At 37.6% G+C, this 21,122-nt stretch overlaps 2 protein-coding genes across 2 annotated transcripts; one reads left to right on the top strand and one right to left on the bottom strand.

Annotated features, from left to right (window-relative positions):
* Positions 1-732: 732 nt before the first annotated feature.
* Positions 733-8,850, bottom strand: mgat2 (alpha-1,6-mannosyl-glycoprotein 2-beta-N-acetylglucosaminyltransferase). The gene is made up of 2 exons (XM_079831853.1): positions 8,503-8,850; positions 733-2,527 (listed from the first exon to the last, which is right to left on the bottom strand). Exon 2 carries the CDS (start codon positions 2,309-2,311, stop codon positions 968-970), a length of 1,344 nt encoding a protein of 447 aa, XP_079687979.1. The 5' UTR covers positions 2,312-2,527; positions 8,503-8,850; the 3' UTR covers positions 733-967.
* A 5,350-nt stretch (positions 8,851-14,200) lies between these two features.
* On the top strand, positions 14,201-18,002 carry rps29 (ribosomal protein S29). The gene is made up of 3 exons (XM_079831020.1): positions 14,201-14,333; positions 16,393-16,492; positions 17,892-18,002. The coding sequence occupies exons 1-3, from the start codon at positions 14,272-14,274 to the stop codon at positions 17,898-17,900; spliced, it is 171 nt and encodes a 56-aa protein (XP_079687146.1). The 5' UTR covers positions 14,201-14,271; the 3' UTR covers positions 17,901-18,002.
* Positions 18,003-21,122: the final 3,120 nt, after the last annotated feature.

Here is a 21,122-nt window from a genome sequence, read left to right as displayed (position 1 = left end):
GTTGGGCGATTTTAAAGTTGGAGAACATGAGATGGAGTCAGCACTTCCACCTACGTCATGTGACCTTTCCAACGTGATGACGTCATACGCCGTGAAGAAGAACAACACCGAAGTCGAGCGTTGAAAATGTGGCGATGGTTTGTCTAGATCAGACTCTATTCCTCGTCTGGGATTGGTCAGAGCCTCTGAAGCCCTTCCTCTGAAACAGCATTGATTTGGACCTTCAACTGTTCCCATTGAAGTCCATTATTAAGTGCAGAAAAATCCTGGAATGTTTTCCTCAAAGAACTTAATTTCTTTTCCACTGAAGAAAGAAAGACATGAACATCTTGGATGAGATGGGGGTCAGTAAATCATCAGGAAATTTTCATTTGAAAGTGAACTAATCCTTTAATACTTGTTCATACACAGTTTACTTTCTTTGTTTAAAAGTTTCATCAAATAACGTATTCAATAAGACGTCCTGCACAACAACCAGAGCGCCAGGACGTAACTTCAGAGTTCCTACTCGTGGTGCAAATGCAACCAAAAAAAAACGCCCCTAGGGGAAACTTTAGTTCTCGGGGACCACCCTGGTGACTAGTTCCTATAACTACCCAGTGCGAAAGCCCCAATAATGATCCAAAGCACACTGTCTGCAGGTCTGTATATATATACACACACACATATACATAATTATAAGAAAGTTCATGCTTTTGCAGATTTAAAATCATATATACAAATGTTGTCTTTGAAATGGCACAAAAATGCTAGTCTTTAATAATAGATATATAAGAGTGACAACAATAACACTTTTTCCAGTGATAATACTTCAATGATGCTCATAACCACCAAATCCAAACGTCACATACTTTTTTTTATTTGGAATATTTCAATAAAACAGGCAATAAGAAGTAGTAGTCCATAAAGAACTCTTAAAGGCTTTCATTAGAGGATGCAAAAACAACAAAAAGGAGAGAATCGAAAGTCACTGTAATCGAAGGTAGCTCTTGCAGAGTTCATGGTCCCTGATGTCTCCCCAGCCTCCGTTTTTCACGTGCGGAGCCAGTCCTTTGGACCCGGAAGAAGGGAGTCTCTTTGTGATGAGCAGCTGTTTCGGGAACAACTGGTTCCCGCTGCTCTGGAGAATTTTATCGATCTTCGTCTTCTGGCTACTCGGCATGCAAGCCGACTTCTTGTGATGCATGCCACAGTCGCCGGCATGGAAAATGCGAGGCGCTTCGCTGACCATGACCTTCAGGAACGTGGGCAAACAGGCCACAGTAAGGTACTGCAACGACCAATCCCAGTTGTAGTCGTCGTAGGTGCAGAAGGCATCGGTGCATCTGAGGAGTTTCTGGTACGCATCTCTGTTCAACACCATTCCCATGTTGTGCTCGGTGGACTTCCATGCTTTCACCTCCACTTTGTTGGCTTTGCTGGAGTAGCCGGTGTGACCATAGCTTCCCAGAGACAAGATATCACAGTCGGGACACTGTTCTTTCTTTAGGGTCGCCATCATTTTGAGAAGGTGCTGAAAGTCGGGAGCGAGATAGTGGTCCTCTTCGATGAGCAATAAAAGTCCTTGGTGATCTTTCAACACTTTGACTCGATCCCACACGAAGTGCAGCTTCCACCACCAGTGATGTTTGGTCTGCGAGAACTTGGCTTCCCGATAGTGTCCGAAGGAGTCCGGGTACTCTGCGTTTATGCAGCCTGACGTTAAGGCATCTTTCTTGGGAATGTCTCGAGGGCAATCTCTGGGATCATTCCCGGGGAACTCTTGAGGATAGAGTTGAATGCTAAAGGGGAAGAATATCTGAAGGACCAAACAGAAGTCGACGGACGCGACTATCTGATTGATTTCCGGAGACCAGAAGTCATGGCTGAATATCAGCAAGACGTTCTCGATTCCTCGCGCTTTTCTCAAGCTGTCCACCAAAAGACGTAGGTATTCGGGACGGTTGTGAACCTGGATGACGACGACAAGGTCATCCTTCTGGCGCACGTTCCGGAACTTTTCCTCGTTTCTTAGGGTCTGGTCAAAGTTGAGCTGAAACACGATCCCTCGGTACACCAGAGTCGTGTTGTCTGCTTCGGGCTTGGCAACGACTTGCTGTTTTTCCGGAAGAGTCTCGTTGACGGGTTTCCGGGTCACTGGTATCGTTACCTGCACCTGACCGGCGGCGCTGCTCCGCTTACCCGTCTCCGCCTCCTTGGGAAATGCGGTGCTGGCCTTCTTCGCCTTCCCACTATTCCAGACGGCGAATCCACAGATTACCACCACTAGAGACAGTATCACCACCTTCCGCTTGTAAATTCGGAATCTCATGATAGGCAGTCGTCCTGCGGGACGGTCGGTGAAGCGATTCTGGGGACGAGGACGGCAGGTTGGCGATGCGAAAAAGGTCTGCTCCAGCAGATTGGGTACAAAATGTTATCATAGAAAATGCAGCTTATTCTCGGTCCTCTAATTCTGGAATGTATTTGGATGATAGAGTTTCCCATAAGGCATTTTCTCAGAGGCAAATGAGTCGCCTTTTATAACCTAAGGAAAATAAATGGATTTTAATTAGCATGTTTTTTGAGTGAAGTTAGAAATTCTGTTTAATATACCTAAACTCACCTTGAAAAAATATATTAATATATTCATTGTAAACAGGGCTTGACATTCACTTTTTTGCTCAAGTTACAAGCCACTCAGGATTTTCACTGGCCAGAATTTTGACATCAATACCATGGGGAAAACTCCCATGTAGATATTTTTAATATTATCTCATAATTTGGCAGAAGGAATATTAAGCTGCTGTCACTTTAACACCGTGTCCTAACTACACGCGACGAGATAAGATTCCAGTGAAGAGCAACTTGTGACAAATCAATCAAAAACCACAGCCAATCAGAACAGCGTGCGGGCGTACGGCACCAGAGATAAGTACATAATCAAACTCACAAATATAACACCATGTAAACATTACTAAAAAAATTTTTTTTTACATTTTCAAAAAAACATAATTTAGTATGTTTATAAATCCATTTACATTGTGGGGACACGGACACACACACACACACATAATGGTTTGTTTCGGCGTATACATTCACGCTGAATCACACGGCTTGGACATACACGCGGAGATGATGGTTCGTTTCGGCGTACACATACACGTGGAATCACACGGCATAGACATACACGCGGATAGCTCAAAATGCGTACAGATAACACGCCATTTGGCTTTAGAAAGTGGCGTGTATGTTTACGCAAAGTCCTGATGTCATGTTTAAATACATACAGAGTCACTAAAACAATCTTTTTTTTTGAATATACTTGTTTGTTCACAGTTTGAACGTTCTCGTTTCCATTTGTGTAATATTTCAAGATCTGAGATGAATTATTCATTGTTGCTTTTAGTACGACTATGTTACAAAGCTGAGCACTAAATTATATTCAAAGTCACATTACACACGTTTAACATTAAATAAAGCACATAAACACTACCTGAGATTATGTTTTGTGTTGTTGTTATAGCCGTCACAGAAATAGAAACCGTTTCTAAAATAGCCTACTAGCGCTGACTTTGTTTGACTGAATTCAGAGTTTGCTTTATTTATTGTATAGTATAGCTTCTTATACATTTTACTTATACTTTTATAATGGCTATTATTGATCACAACAAAAACATTTAACAAAAAGAGACTGGGTTGTGTTTTATGTCATATTTAATTTTATTACAGTGATAATCATATATATGCACACTTGTCTGAACCACATATTAATGTATTTAATTTGAGCGCCTTGAACGCGTGTCCAATTCGCGAATGGATGTTCAAGCGTCCAACTAGATACGATAGACGAGAATTTGACGCTCTATTCGCGTTCAGTGTGAACACAGCATAAGTCCTGACATACAGATCCATTATACTGTTACACATGTGTTTTCTTTCTCAACTGTTTACATTCACTTAAAACAGAACTGACTGTGTTTACGTGAATACTCACCAAGACTACTACATTATTTTGTGTGTATTTTACTGTTTAAGTGCAATAAGCTGCGAATATTTAGCGCTGAGAGGCGGCTTTCTGTGTGCGCACTTTGACTGTGAGCTCAAAATCTGTGGAAATTAGTAAAATTATGCGTAAAACACGCAATCCCATGGCCAAATTCGAGCTCTGTAACAGCAACAATATTCATCCAGAGCAAATGAAATGAGTGAGTGAGGGGAGGCGGGTTTGTGTGGCAATCAATGTTAGACATTTCAGTATCGATATGCATCATAAAAATTTATATTTTTGTCAACACCACATTGCACTAGGTTTATTATTTCAGATGCATTTTTAAAAGACTACAATTAAAAAATTTATTATTTATAAAAATCAACCCGCCAAAGTGGCTGCGTTACAAGCCACTGCTGAAATACACACGCAGGTGTTCATGACAAGCCCTGATTATAAACAATGATTTTATAACTTTGAAAAGCCATGCATTGCTACATAAAATTACAAAGCACACACAAAAATACAACCTGCTCAAAGAAAAGCATTGTTCCCCTCTCAATGTGGCCGGTTCACACCAGACCCGTGAATAAATCGTGCTATTTGCGTGTAGTTGGACGTAGGCCTGTCGCGATAGTCAATAAATAAATTAAATCGCACAATAAAAAAAATTAGCTCAATAATTTTTTTCCGGCGGCCGCAATCATTTCCATTTGCACACTTATTTGTTTTCCTCGTCTCTCTCTTGCTAAATGCAAGTTCATTCTTCAGCTTAATCTTTGTGTGCTAAAAAGTCACATAAGTTCCCGTAGAGATAAGCAATACATATTCTCCTTTTTTTGCCAAATAAATGAAAAGCATGTCATCAATGTCTTCTCTCTTGCTGTATCAAAATCTCCCCCTAGCTTTCCTCAGGGATGGTCCCGATAATGAGCTTAAAGTCGAGTCAAATTCAGTTTGTGCATGATTACATGATATAAGCATTTTTTAATACTGTATCCTAAATTGTGGATAATTAAGCTAAATATCATCTGCTGAAGTACATTTATGGAGTCTTAAAGCTCCACTGTGTGATATTTTCCCCCATCTAGTGGTGAACTGGTATATGACCATCCAGTGAATATTAGTTTCTGTTCCTCTCAATTCCGATTTCGTTTTAACTCCTACGGTGGCCGATTTAGTCCAAGATTAACATGGCTTCCAGTTCGACCTCGTCCACATTGGACACGGAGCCATCGAGTGTTAAAACGCCAAAGGCGAAGCTTGAATTTACGGGAATGTCCCTCTTTGGCTAATGTACTTTCAAGATGGAGGCTCAACATGGCGACCCGCATTCGAACCCTCACCCGTATGTGTTTACAATGGCATATTATAAACTTACGAGAATACTTTACTTGAAAGAAGGAAATATACATTAATGAGCACATATTTTTTGAAAGAACTAAGTGTTTTTAGCTAAGAATAAATTAAAAAAGTTACACAGTGTAGCTTTAACAATTAAAAGGAAAAACAACAAGAATCGTACAAAACCGCGAGACCCTATTTCGCGTGCAGCGCATTTTTTTGTAACTTTTCGCACGGCTCCACATTCGAAGATGCACGAGTTTCGAGGTGACTCTGACCGAGCATGACGTCTCATCACACCGGCGCCCAGTTTGCGCATTATTTTAGTTGTATACATGTGTACATACATTTGTTCTCATGTCACAAGTAATAATATCAAGGTTTACTGGGGTTTACAAGATTATTTTGTAGTGTGGTGAAGAGTACTAAAATAAATATCGTCACCTGTGTATATTCTTCTACTTCTTCTCTCCGCTGTTTCCTGATGGTTTATAGAACAATTACTCAGAGTCGCCCTCTGTCTATTCAAAGAATAGCACAACGGCGAGCGCGTCGAATATAAACGCCTCGTCCGTTTGGGAAGGAGTGCTCGCGCTGCGGAGACAGGCCAAAGTATAAACAAGTCTTCATTTGTGCGAATCGCGCCGCAGAATGTCTATTCGCATCTTTGCATTGACTTAACGCGTAAATCACTCGCGCGAAACGCTTCATTCGCGTCTGGTGTGAACGCACCATTCTTATGCTACGTTCACACAGAACGCGAATAGAGCATCTGGAGCGAGTGATTTCAATGTTAAGTCAATGGAAAGGCGTGTTGACATGCGTCTGGAGGTCCTGTGGCGCGATTCCGCCTCATCCGCGCATCCAGTTCATGCGAATTTGACACGAATTGAGCGTCTTGCGCGAGTGGTGCTTTTTGTGCATTCACGCGTTTGAAGCGAATTTGCGTCTGACGCCCGAGTTAAAAAATTTGAACTTTGGCGTCAATTGGCGCCGCGTTAACCAATCAGGAGCCTGCTCGCTGCTGTCACGTGGTGAAGTGACGTGTATGAGAAACCCTGCATAATTTAAAAATACTACTGTTATTGTGTGACGAAATGTCGTTTTAGGACTTTTTCAGGCGAGAATGTAGTTTAAAGCTCAAATCTGTGGTTTATTTATAAATAAAAATATAGTGTGTCTATATTTGTGGAGTTGTGAGCTCCAGTGGATCAGTGGCGCTCATTAACCCAGGCGAGATCAGCCTTTCCTCGGCCAGTCCTTCTGCCGCTGGCTCTGATGTCCTGTAGTGGTTAAACATCAGATATAACTCGTCTTGTGTGGATCTAACGGCCGATCTTTGCTCTCATGATCATCATTTGTTGTCTGCCAAATCATTTTGACTGAGGGCAAAGAGAAGTTTCATAACTTTATTTTTTAGGATATTTAAATACACATGCAGTGAAGATAATGTAGGCATTGCCTGGACCACGTGTGTGTGGCTATTAGGGCTACAAGATTAATCGAAATTGAACCGCAATCGCGATTTGGCTTATGTGTGATTATGAAAGCGCAAAGGCTACGATTTTAATTAAATAAATAAATGCCCAATTTTAACCAGAATAATCGCAATTAGATATGATATTTCCCCCAAATCATGCAGCCCTAATGGCTATTGTATTAATGATTAATATGTTTTTTTAATGAAAATGAAAAGAGGCAGAGTGGTGTTTTATGACATATTTCTCCTGGAGCGCCTTGCGTCTATTTCGCTTCAAACGCTCGATTTATACACGCGTCCAATTGGCTGTTGACGCGCGAATGGATTCGAAATGTTCAAGCGTCCAACTAGACACGATTTTGACGCTCTATTCTCGTTTGGTGTGAATGCACCATTCTTACACCACTAGTTTTCTGATCAAACTCTAAAATGGAGGCGTTTCAAATGTAACAGCCTCTGATCTACAACATTCTGCTCCAACAAACCTTTCTCTACTAAGTGCCCTGAGAAACATGAGATTAACAGTATTAATATAACAAACGTGGCCTTGAATTCTAACGCAACTAAAGTATGAACTCACAGGGGTCCAGACCTAATTACTCCTCTCTGCAGATTTAACCTGAAGAGCTGCTAATTAGAAGATTACGACAGTGCAGCACAGACGCAGACAATACAGTATAAAAGATCATGTCTGAAAAAGACACATATCAATGTTTACATAGCATTATCATCATATCAAGCACAGGTAAAGAAGGGAACTGGAAACAGAGAAAAGTGGTTTTATAGTGGTAAAAATCAATAATTTCTGTCACTGGTGTGCACTAACCACCATATATGAAGAATATCATAAACTTTAGGAGTCTCTGTCCACGGCTGCTGATATCCTATAATTATCGGTATTGAGAAAATCAAAGAAAATATCAACATTTTGTGACTATCGCACACCCCTGATGACTACATGTATGAGAGAGAGCAATAAAAGATAGCATATTCTATTTTTTTTAGCTTTGTTTACACACTCTCTATGTCTGATGTGCTGTCAATGTCCAGATAAACCACAAAAACATTGCGACCTAAAACTACAGCAACATAAAAACGTCAATATTTACTGTATTTTGAACCCAAAACATGTACATGTGATCTGAAACATGTTGAACTACTCAAGTTGTGATGCAGTGAGTCAGCAGGATTGATTTCTACAGATATCACTGATCAATGCATTCGTGTTTCGATGTCCAAAACGGCTATTAATAAAGCTGCGTGAAATACAACCACGGCCAGGCGCGCGACCACCACAATACGCGAGGAATGAACGCATATGCACGACTGTCGACGAATGCAACTCAATGCATAAAAGTGACTGCACTAATATGCACTAGTTAAAGTAAATAAAAAAAAATAAGGAAGTATGACGGAAGCTCGCGCACATGCATGCATTAATCGCAGCTGCATGCTCGAGCTAAAGCGAGCAGCTGCGCGCGCCACAAAAACTCACACACACGCAGAAGCACTGCATTCACTAACACCTAGATTTGGTTGATATTACTCATTTCTAGCGGGAGATAACCGATGCACGCACATGCATGGCGATGTGTGTGTGTATTTTGATGATGCACTGACACTGGTTAGCTTTGCTGCTAAGCTGAACCCTGAGTTTGCCGCATTCAGATGCACGAGAAACGATATGCATAGAGAATAAAAGCCTCACCGCAGATGTAGGCATGTAAGGCGGCTGTCACATCCACACAGAAGCGCATTTTAATGGAAGAGTGTCATGAAGCTGCTCAGGCTCCCACAGCATCAGCAAACCAGAGCCTCGGCTGCTGTCAGGGCGCGTGACGTCACGCCTTCCGCGCCATTCGCGTTTCTGAGGGGAAAAGTTCACATTAGACACATATCGCGATCATTAGCAGTCATTCCACTTCCTCTAATTTGCCTGCAACATTTTATCTTGTCAGCTATGCAATCTATGAGAGTTAAAGGCACAGTATGTAATTTTTTCGCCTATTCAAAACAAAGGCGTGTCTTGACTCTTGAATGGGCGGAGCTTTTATTCTGCCGCGAGCGCTTCCGCTCGTGTGTGTGTGTTTGTGTGTGTGTGTGTGTGTGTGTGTGTGTGTGTGTGTGTGTGTGTGTGTGTGTGTGTGTGTGTGTGTTTGATCATATCACACACATGCAGTGTTAGGCAAGTTCCTGCAAATTAGTTACAGTTACTTCTTTTAAAAGTACCAGTATCAATTACTGTATATCAAAAGTAATTAGTTACTAAGGAAAGTAACTTTTAAGTTACTTTTATGTCTGCTATTTAAATATAGGGGAACGCTGGCACAACCTAACGCGGGGTTAGTTGTAACACACATGTTTTAACCCTTTCCACACATGCCAGAATGACACTTAGTGTATTTACTAGTTGCCATATCAACATTATTTAGGCTGAGTTCACACTGCAGGCTGAAACGACCCAATTCCGATTTTTTTGCCCTTATGCGACCTGTATCTGATCTTTTCATGACAGTCTGAACGACACAGATCCGATCTTTTCAAATGCGACCCAGGCCACTTGGGTATGTGGTCCAAATCCGATACATATCCGATCTTTTGAAATGCGTCTTCAGTCTGAACTGCCAGGTCACATGTATCCGACCCGCACGTCGTTGATACGCGACAAACGTCATCATTGTAACTCCAGTTCCTTACTCCAGTCCAGTGGTGGCGGTAATGCACAAGAAATAGTTGCTAACCGCCAATAAAAGAAGAAGTACGCGCCTGTTGCTAGGCAATACACTCCAACTCCAGCGCGTTTCTGCACTGTTATGGGCCGCCGCAGACGTGTCTCTTCCCGTGACAAAGTTAGTTGAAGGCGCTCGCAAACATAATTGACGGTGGATCTGGTCATTCTGAAGTTACTGACGGATTGGGTCTCAGTAAAGCCACTCACATCAGTCTCCCACCACTCCTGGCTGCGACTCCGCACACACACGTTTCTCTGTACCGACGTTGCTACCACTGCTCCACAAAACGCCATGGCCAAAAACCTTGCTCTCCTCCTCTTTTTTAATTTTCTTCTTAACATGAGAAGGTTGTAATGGTGCTGCCTCCGTTGCGAAAATAACTTTAATACAGCTAAACGAACTCCAATGCTGACGCCCATATTTGGCTACTTCCGTAAACAACAAGTGACGTCATTGAGTTCTCTTCTGCGCATGCGGGTCACTTCTGGGTCATTTCACGTTCACACAGGAGATCACAAAAGGTCGCATTTAATTGGAAATGTGAACGGCCTTGCAAAAAAAATCGCATTTTTTCAAAAAATCGGAATTGAGCATTAAGCCCTGCAGTGTGAACACAGCCTTAGAGAAAAAAATAGCGCCAGAATTGAAAAATCTATGGAAGATATTACTGAACATGTATTTAACCATAGCAAAAGTAAATAATAAAAAAAAAGTTAATTTTTCATCTCTTTTTTTGTGTTTATTTAAAATAAGCCAAATCTGATATTAATGTAATCTTATATCTGTTATTTAACAGTTGAGATGTTCTTTAATGCGGATCTAACAGCAGAAGACACGAGCCGAGGTTAAATCCCAGTTGTGCATCCCAGTACACTGCGTTACATTGAGCCCATATTAGAAATATGCCATTATATTCTATACTTTTATGATTTTATTTTGAGAAACCATGAGAAAAGGGTGAATAATGACTGAGTTAATGTTCAGAAATGATGTTATTATGGTTTGAACTATGCTGTATAGCTGTATTTAACGATGTGTTTGTTGTCAAACTCAAAAATCAGTATATTTTTAATGATTAAAAAAATGCCTTTTTTTAAAGTTAATAATTGTATTTTATTGACAAAATATTTAAGTTTGTCTTGGATATTTTTTTGATTATATCAGGTCACATTTTAAGCTGTTATTTGGTCATGTTATAATGTACTCCACCTATGGGGCATGTTGTCACATTTCACTTCCATTCTTTCGGGGTAAATCAAGAAAAAAGTAAACACTGTATTAATGAAACAAAACCACATCATTGCACTAGACATGTGGGAAATTAATGTGGGAAACAATTAATACTCTGAACCCCAAGTGGATTTACACAAACTGAGAAAGTCAAAAAGCGTGAGGCTGTGCCCGCTCTCCCCTACTGACCATTCAAACACAATAAACATAATTTTTTAGACTTATTGTAATCAACAGGGCAAAAGGCCTTCAAATCAAGCAGTGTTTAGTGTCCAGCTGGAGAGTATACTGGGAGAGTTATGGCCTTTTTACACCTGCTCAGTTCGTTTTCTCTGACCAGATATCTATCCGATTGTGAAAAGACCAGACCAGTAAATGCCTTCTGAGATTCTTTCAAGACGGATTTAAATCCAATTACTCAAACAAACCAATTCAGAAAGTGCAACACGCGTCGCGCGAATGAGTAAAGCAAGCCAACACACAAACTGTCGCCAGTGAACCTGAAGTAAGTCTTATATGCTCAAAGACACAATCATCTTCATTCAAACTAATGGACTAAATGATCTTAGCAGTGCTTCGGTCGCTCTCTCTCATATTGAGGTCTTTGATCTTTTAACTGATATAAATGCAGCTCATATCGGTTGCTTTCGTTGACGTGAACTCTGTTAAATGTGCATATGGGAATTGAAGATCGGATTATATTCGTTTTGTGGAGAGGTGTAAGGCAAGACAACCTGCATGTTTTTATTTTTATTTTTTTAGATTGTATAGCCCGTTTCGTTTGCGAATGCCTACGCCTAACCTCAACTTTAAAAAAATGCCTTTTTACTGTGATTTTGTAGTTTAAACTCACATTGTGATGCGTGAAGTGTTTGATATCTGTGGATTTTATTATAGGCAAGACGAGTCAAGTGTTGATTTGAGAGGCTAAAGCGTTGGGTTAACTCACTGTCGGCCGCTTCGTCATCACTTTAAAAATCTAAAACTTTAATTTAACAGAAAAAAAAATGCTCCAAACATTTTTCTAAATTAACTTAATAAAAAAACGAAATGAAATATAACTACTTTGACATTAAAAACAAAACTATTTTAATGGCAGCAACAGTGTGTGATAGGGAGGATAAAAAAGCACGGGCCAGGCTAGGGCCTAGATCTGAGCGAAATTGTCCGCAAGCGTTCATTTTTCACAAAAGAGAGTAACGCGAGTAACAAACTAATTAAAATTTTAGTAATTGTAATTGAGTTACTTGATTTAAAAAAAGATTTAGTTACTTTTAGTTACTAAAAAAGTTACTAAAGATTTAGTTACTAAAAAAGATTTAGTTACCCGCCCACAACATTTGAGTTCGGGAAGTTCGGTCTGGACTCGATCCGTTGTGGAGCAACTATGCTGGAACCAGAGCTGTTTGGACCAATCAGATCATCAGGGCGGGCTTTATACGATGATGGACAGATGATCAACAGTGACATCATCAAAGAGCGCTTGGGTTGAATTCGTTCTAATCCTAAATGGAGAACTTGTTCGTACATGCGTTCACCTTCACTATTTCTCTCAAAATTTGAGTTCTGTTGACAACTATGCGTCGCTCAACACGTCACTTACTCCGTGGCTCTGATTGGTTGTAGGTCTCTATTTTCTTTCCTGGTTGGGTTGAAACAGCCCATAATCACAGCCAATGGAGCAGGAGCAGACTCATATCGGACTAGAATCTGAGTATGACGACGTCAGGCTAGTTTGCACATTGCGACATGTTTTTGGGCACATTTACGTTTATTACGCTGTGTCCGAAATCAAATACTTCCTGAATGGAGGTGAAGCGACGTTAGGTCACATGATAACGGCAACATGGCGGATGTAGTATGTCCAGACTACATTCATAGGCTACTACACGCATTCATACTAGAACATACTTTTTTAGTAAGTTCACATTCAAATGTAGTACCTACTCAGACAGTACACAACTTCAGATTTCTGGGTTTCTCACAAGTGGAAGTCGTCAAACTTCTAAAGCAGTGAATGAGATTGAATGTATTTAATATATTTTTTGTGTGTTCCCATTTGCTCTAATAGCAAAATAAAAAATCCCCAATAGTGTTTTCACAACTTTCAAAAAGAGGAAAAAATAGAGAGAGTTTGATAACGGCAATCTGAATGTTATACTATTTTTTTTGTAATTTGATGGAAACGTAATATAATACAAAGTATAGTATTATAAATGTTTTTAAAAATGAAAATATAAAAAAAATTTGCAGGTTTTACGATGTTGATGACCGTTAACACGTCATTTTCACGTCTGTGAAAAGGGTTCATTAGAAACACCTTCAATGCAGCGTTAAACTATTTATTGTTTGTAATTGTTTTTTTGCAAACGTAATGTAATACAAAGTAGAGTGTTATAAATGTACATACATGTAAAAAAAAATTATTTTTTTTTTTTTTAGGATTTGCGATGTTGATGACCGTTAAAACGCGTCATCAGTCTGTGAGGGACTATTTATTTATTGTTTTCAAGGATTTACGATGTTGATGTTTTTTGTTGTTGTTGTAATTGTTTGCAAACATAATCTAATAAAAAGTAGAGCGTTATAAATGTACATACATGTTTTTTTTAAATGAAAATAAAAAAATCAGGATTTACGATGATGACCGTTAAAACACGTCATTTTCACGTCTGTGATGGGGTTCATTAGAAACACCTTCAATGCAGCGTTACTATTTTATTTTTTGTAATTGGTTGCAAACGTAATATAATACAAAGTAGAGTGTTATAAATGTACATACATGTAAAAAACAAAAAAAGTTTTTTTTTAAGGATTTACGATGTTGATGACCGTTAAAACACGTAATCAGTCTGTGAGGGACTATTTATTTATTGTTTTGCTGGATTTACGATGTTGATGTATTTTTTTTGGTGTTGTTGTAATTGTTTGCAAGCGTAATCTAATACAAAGTAGTGCGTTATAAATGTACATACATGTTTTTAAAAATGAAAATAAAAAAATCAGGATTTACGATGTTGTTAAAACACGTCATCAGTCTGTGAGGGACTATTTATTTATTGTTTTGCTGGATTTACGATGTTGATGTTTTTTTGTTGTTGTTGTAATTGTTTGCAAGCGTAATCTAATACAAAGTAGAGCGTTATAAATGTACATACCTGTTTTTAAAAATGAAAAGAAAAAGGATTTACGATGTTGATGACCGTTAAAATTCATAATTTTAAAATACCAGCTGTTACTGGTTAGTCTGAATGAATGTATTTATACTGCCTAAACTATAGCAAATTATTGGTGTCGATGACGAATCGCCTTTCCACTGACATACACACATAAATAATGTCAGAATATGTGGAACTGTTCATTTATTGAATAATTTAATTTCTAATGCGCCGCTCCACCACTAAACGTCGCCATCTTCCGTGTTGACGCCGGAAGTTCCGCAGAAGGAGAGCGTCTTTTTTGCGCCTGCGCACAAGCGAGACTTCCTTTTCGACATCCCGATCGAGAGAGACGAGATGGGCCATCAGCAGCTCTACTGGAGTCATCCGAGAAAATACGGCCAGGGATCCCGATCCTGGTCAGTTGTGGTTCTGTCGCATGTTTAATGTGTGGGTTCGTGAATGCGCGCGGGTTCGGCTCGCTCAGGCCGTCGTGTTTATGATTTCCTCAGGAATGTGAAGCACATGCGATCTAAAATGGCGGCCGCCGTCGTCCCGCACTCGACGACTGATCTGAGAGACACGAATGAGCGGTTTTTATAATGTTATATCGCGAAAATAAGTGTTTAGGTAAAGTTTTAACCCGAAGAACAATCATGTAGGGTAACGAATACGCCATTAAATTAATGTATAGGGCACAAAGGGGCTAAAGGCGCGCCTTAAAGGTATAGTTCACCTTAAAATGAGGATTTTACTCACTCTTAAGTCGTTCAAAACCTCTATGAATATCCATCTATCTTCAAAATATCATCTTTTGTCTATGACAGAACTTTCATTTTTGGTTGAACTATCCCTTTAAGAAAACTTCTCTCGTAGTGTATTATTTGCAGAAGTAATATAATATTTGTATTTAACATGAATAAATCATAAGTGTTGTTTGTTTAAACATCTTCCAAATGAATGAGGTGAGGCAAAAGACGCAGTATTGATACTAATACTCAAGCAAATGTGTTCAGAACCATCACTTTAGCAAAGTTTGTAGTATTTTCTGCTGTTTTTTTTGTTCAATAATTGTAAAGATTAAAAATACAAACAAAAGATTCTGAAAGCATTGGAGATGCCATCAATTAATATAGCTTTACAATATTAAAGGTATAGTTCACCCTAAAATGACGATTTTACTCTTAAGTCGTTCATAACCTCTTTATGAATATCCATCCATCTTCAAAATATCATCTTTTCTCTATGACAGAACTTTCATTTTTAGGTAAACTATCCCTTTAAGAAAACTTCTCAGTGTATTATTGGAGAAAAATAAAAATATATTTTAACATGAATAAATCATAAGTGTTGTTTGTGTAAACATCTTCCAAATGAATGAGGTGAGGCAAAAGACGCAGTATTGATACTAATACTCAAGCAAATGTGTTTTTAATGTGTTCAGAACCATCACTTTAGCAACGTTTGTAGTATTTTCTGCTGTTTTTTTTTGTTCAATAAATGTAAATATTAAAAATGCAAACAAAAGTAAAGATTCTGAAAGCATTGGAGATGCCATCATTTAATATAGCTTTACAATATTAAAGGGATAGTTCACCCAAACATGTAAATTCAGTCATTTATTCACCCTCAAGTTGTTTCAAACCTGTATGAGTTTCTTTGTTCTGCTGAACACAAAAGATGATATTTGGAAGAATGTTTGTAAAAAAGCAGAGAGCAACTATTGACTACCATAGTATTTTTTTTCTCCTATGGTAGTCAATAGTTGCTCTATCTGCTATGATACGAACATTTTTCCAAATATCATCTTTTGTGTTCAGCAGAACAAAGAAACTCATACAGGTTTGAAACAACTTGAGGGTGAGTAAATGACAGAATTTACATTTTTGGGTGAACTATCCCTTTAACAATATTATATTTTATTATGATTAATGCCTGGTGTATTATCTCTAAAGGTGGACACAATTTAAAATGTACCATCTGAATCTAATCATGTCTAAATGTTAGTCAGCCGCTGTTTATCATTATTGTGCTTCATACTTTTACATATTCCGTTATTGAAAAACTTGTTTTAATTAACCTTGAACAAAACTGATCATCATTAACAAGACCTTTTTTGTCTCGATATACATTATTTATCGATTCTCGTTTGCTACTTAAATCTACAACATTTAAAAACGATGAAATATTAGATCAGAATAGCACCGATGACATCACGGATCGTCCCGTTGAGCTTCCAGAAGTGACTCTTCACCCAAACTCTCATTACAGTTTGCAGTTGACTGACGGTGGGCAAGACCGATTGCAGAACATTAAAATAAACTCAGTGATTTAATATGAGTGTTTAAACTTTATCATTTTAATGCATTCAAACCTCCATCACGCAGCGCGAGCCATCAGCTCATTAATTATTATATATAATGAAGTATTGATTGTGTTTGCATGCATTTTTATTCTGGCCTGTTGTGTTTTTTCCAGCCGAGTTTGTTCAAACCGACACGGTCTGATCCGCAAATACGGACTGAACATGTGCCGTCAGTGCTTCAGGCAGTACGCCAAAGACATTGGCTTCGTCAAGGCAAGTCTTCATGCTTTATCGCAATTAATGCATGCGTTTTTATTGTAATTAATTCATGCATTTTTAATGCAATTTATTCATGCATTTTTTTGCAATTTATTCATGCATTTTTATTGTAATTAATGCATGCATTTTTATTGCAATTTATTCATGCATTTTTATTGTAATTAATGCATGCATTTTTATTGCAATTTATTCATGCATTTTTATTGCAATTAATGCATGCATTTTTATTGCAATTTATTCATGCATTTTTATTGCAATTAATGCATGCATTTTTATTGCAATTTATTCATGCATTTTTATTGTAATTAATGCATGCATTTTTATTGCAATATATTCATGCATTTTTATTGCAATATATTCATGCATTTTTATTGTAATTAATGAATGCATTTTTATTGCAATTTATTCATGCATTTTTATTGCAATTTATTCATGTATTTTTATTGCAATTTATTCATGCATTTTTATTGCAATTTATTCATGCATTTTTATTGTAATTTATTCATGTATTTTTATTGCAATTTATTCATATATTTTTATTGCAATTTATTCATGCATTTTTATTGCAATATATTCATGCATTTTTATTGTAATTAATGCATGCATTTTTATTGCAATATATTCATGCATTTTTATTGTAATTAATGCATGCATTTTTATTGCAATTTATTCATGCATTTTATTGCAATTTATTCATGCATTTTTATTGTAATTAATGCATGCATTTTTATTGCAATTTATTCATGCATTTTTATTGCAATATATTCATGCATTTTTATTGCAATTTATTCATGCATTTTTATTGTAATTAATGCATGCATTTTTATTGCAATTTATTCATGCATTTTTATTGCAATTTATTCATGCATTTTTATTGTAATTAATGCATGCATTTTTATTGCAATTTATTCATGCATTTTTATTGTAATTAATGCATGTATTTTTATTGCAATTTATTCATGCATTTTTATTGTAATTAATGCATGCATTTTTATTGCAATTTATTCATGCATTTTTATTGTAATTAATGCATGCATTTTTATTGCAATATATTCATGCATTTTTATTGTAATTAATGCATGCATTTTTATTGCAATTTATTCATGCATTTTTATTGTAATTAATGCATGCATTTTTATTGCAATATATTCATGCATTTTTATTGTAATTAATGCATGCACTTTTATTGCAATTTATTCATGCATTTTTATCGCAACTAGTTTATTCTGTTTTATTGCTACTGATTCATGCTTGTATCGGCAACTAATGCATGTATTTTTATGGCAACTAGTCTAAGTCATGCTCTTCAGAAGGTGATCAAGCTGACAGTTTGCATTTAATTAATTTGTACATTTCAATGTATGACTGATCGATTTTCTCCTTATTAATCCAGCTGGACTAAACCTGTGGACGCCTGAACTTCCGTGATGAGGAGTCAACATCCACCCTGACGTCATGAAGTTACTTTGGAAAGTTCAATAAACATGTGTTTTTTTGTTCAAAAGTTGTGATGCGTCTTGATTCGTCTCCACTGACTTGATCAACATGAACTAGCTTTTGTGGAAGACATGCCTGATATGATCAAAGTTAATGATGCTAGTCTGTAATTGAGTTTGGTTGCAGAGACCATTATCATCTTCCAATAAAGCGATGAGCCTGGAAGTGGAATGTATAGCAATCATCTAAATATATGTTATTAATAACTGAGATGGAGAAGACCGCCATCAATGCAGAATGACTGAGGAAAAATACATCAAACGTTTGTGAAGTAAAGATCAAAACTCCAGACAGAAATGAGGTTTTGTTAAGCAGTTGATAATATACACAAAGATAAATGAGCATCAGCAGATCAGGCAGTGTTTAAATGAGAACAGTGTGTGTGTGTAATTATACTGTAGATTTTAATGAGTTAAGTTCAGAAAGAACTTTATTTCCATGTTTAAGTCCACACATATAAATACAACACAATTAATGGATAAATATAAAGACAGCTCATTTCTGCCACAAGTCATAATGTTGTTTAATGTCAATTATTTACCAACGTTTTTTTCTTCTGTGGTGGAAAACGGCTTTCATGCATACGATCACGAACATAAACCACCAAGACTAGTCTTTCAAGTCAGTCATCCATTATTTAGAAGTAACTTGTTAACTATTTACAGCCAAAACCAGTCGACGAGGATGGGATTCGAACCCACGCGTGCAGAGCACAATGGATTAGCAGTCCATCGCCTTAACCACTCGGCCACCTCGTCATGAACTAGCAGAGTTTTTACATACTTTGTTGTAGTAAACAATCGATATGATAACATATTAATAGGTTACTGTTAGCGAGCGGCGCGCCCTCGAGATGGCGTAATTAATATTCATGAGGAACGCCGGCAGGGGGCGGGGCTGCCACTCTAAAAAAATATCGCCCCAGATTTAACCCAGTGTATAAGACAAACAGTTTTTCCTGTTTTAATGTGATTACATTAATAAAATGACAAAAAAGCTGTCATCGCGGGCTGCACGCGCTGTGTAGTCAACATGAACCGATGACTCGTGTGAACCGATTCTTTTTGGTGAGTCAAAAACGGTATTCACTAAACAAACGAACTGTTTTCCTTTTTATCGCGAATCGGAAAATCACTCTCGTGTTCTCAGAGGTCCTTTGAGAAACCTGATCCCTGAGATTGCACTATTATTTTCTACAACTCTTCTTTATTTTGACCTGTGTCGTGCACCGTAGCTATTTTCCCAATCACGGAAACTGCAGAGTTAGGTAAGAATCTAATCTTAATTAACCTGATTGACAAACTTCATGTTGGCTTGATAAGAAGATCTTTTCTTAATGTAAACTAGTTTGAAGGTGGGCATAGATATAGATAGTAACATTAGTTGGGTGTTCTGGTTGCTAGTGATGTGGAAATGAAGCCTCATGAAGCAGTGAGGCTTTACCCTGACTGTTTCGGGAAAAGATTCAAAGCTTCGAGAGTGTCAAGAACAGCGCCATCTGGTGCTTATTTAAAATATAGCAGGCAGAAGTCTGTGGAAGAACCTCTGTCAGATGAAGCAACCACAACACACTCCATCGTTTCAATGCTATGTGTACAAATAAAAGCTTATGTTTGTGTTTAATGTGTCCAGTAAATAAATTAATTTACCCATTAAAGTGTGTCAATAAAATATAAAATGAGCTTATATGATTCAATAAGATGTAACGTAGGCCTACTCTCTCTCCACACACACACACACACACACACACACACACACACACACACACACACACACACACACACACACACACACACACACACACACACACACACACACACACACACACACACACACACACACACACACACACACACACACACACACACACACACACACACACACACACACACACACACACACACACACACACACACACACACACACACACACACACACACACACACACACACACACAACAAACAAAAAATAGTAAATAGTGACAAATAAATGTTTATCTAAATGTAATATATTATTTAACTTTCAAAGTACAGCTCTCTCCTCACAAAACCATCAACCAGACTGAGGCAACAAGGACTTGTTAAGTAAGATCTGGGGGTTCGAACGAAGCTTCTGACACGCAAAGTGAAACGCGCACGTGATTGGACAGAAAGTGAGGCTTCATTTGTCATCGGTCACGTGACTCTAGGAAACCAATACACACCCCGATACGGAGCTTCACTACAAAATGTGTCGCATGCGCGATACGCGCATCGACGCTTCAGTGTCATACGTAACATCACTACTGGTTGCTAGGGGGTTGCTATGCGGTTGCTGAGGTGTTGCTATGCTTTTTAGGCCGTTCTTTCTAGTTTAAAAGCAACACAAATTTTGAATTTGCTAACATTACACTGAAAAATGGTGTAGGATTTACTTTGAAACTATTTTGGCTCACAAATTGCTATTAAATTTCACAAATAGGTCTAATTAAAGAAACGGCAATTGACATTTAATTAAATTTGACATTTTTAAGTAGAAAGACTGAAATAGTATAATTTGTGTACACATTTATATTTCTGTTTTTCTTAAATATAAAATGTATAAATATAACTATATTTTTATAAACATATAACCAAGTTTCATATATCATGTAACGCCTATAAGTGCATAATTATACAAGTATATAATTGTTATATTTAATATAACATCCAAAGCACTGAGTTCTAGATTTGTGTCCAGTTTGTAAAGCGTCTCTCAGACACTAGAGGGCAGAAACGCCCAACATTAGAAGAGTTGATGTGCTTTATTCCAGTCCACAATCACACTTATATCCTACAAAACACAACATCTCGAATGCTTATGAGATTAATCTGATTGCTGAGCTTCATAATGATGTGTTTGATTTCAGAACAGGGATAATAAAAGCCTTTTTTTTTAATTATTGAAACAATTAAAATGCTTAATTATTTCTCCCACAGTATAAATGAGTTCATACACAAACATATACTATAGTAAAACCATATTTAATTTTTTGTTCATGATTTTTGCTACAAAAACACAGTTAAGCTACAGTTACTGTAGTAAAACCATGGTTAATTTTGGAGTTAGCAATGGTTTTACTGCAATTGTTGTACTAAATTGGTGACTT

The sequence above is a fragment of the Gobio gobio genome (genome assembly GCF_949357685.1).
Source record: "Gobio gobio genome assembly, chromosome: 12".
Classification (NCBI taxonomy): Eukaryota; Metazoa; Chordata; class Actinopteri; order Cypriniformes; family Gobionidae; genus Gobio; species Gobio gobio.
The sequence above is the reverse complement of the archived record's forward strand: the minus strand, read 5'-3'. Positions and strand labels throughout refer to the sequence as shown.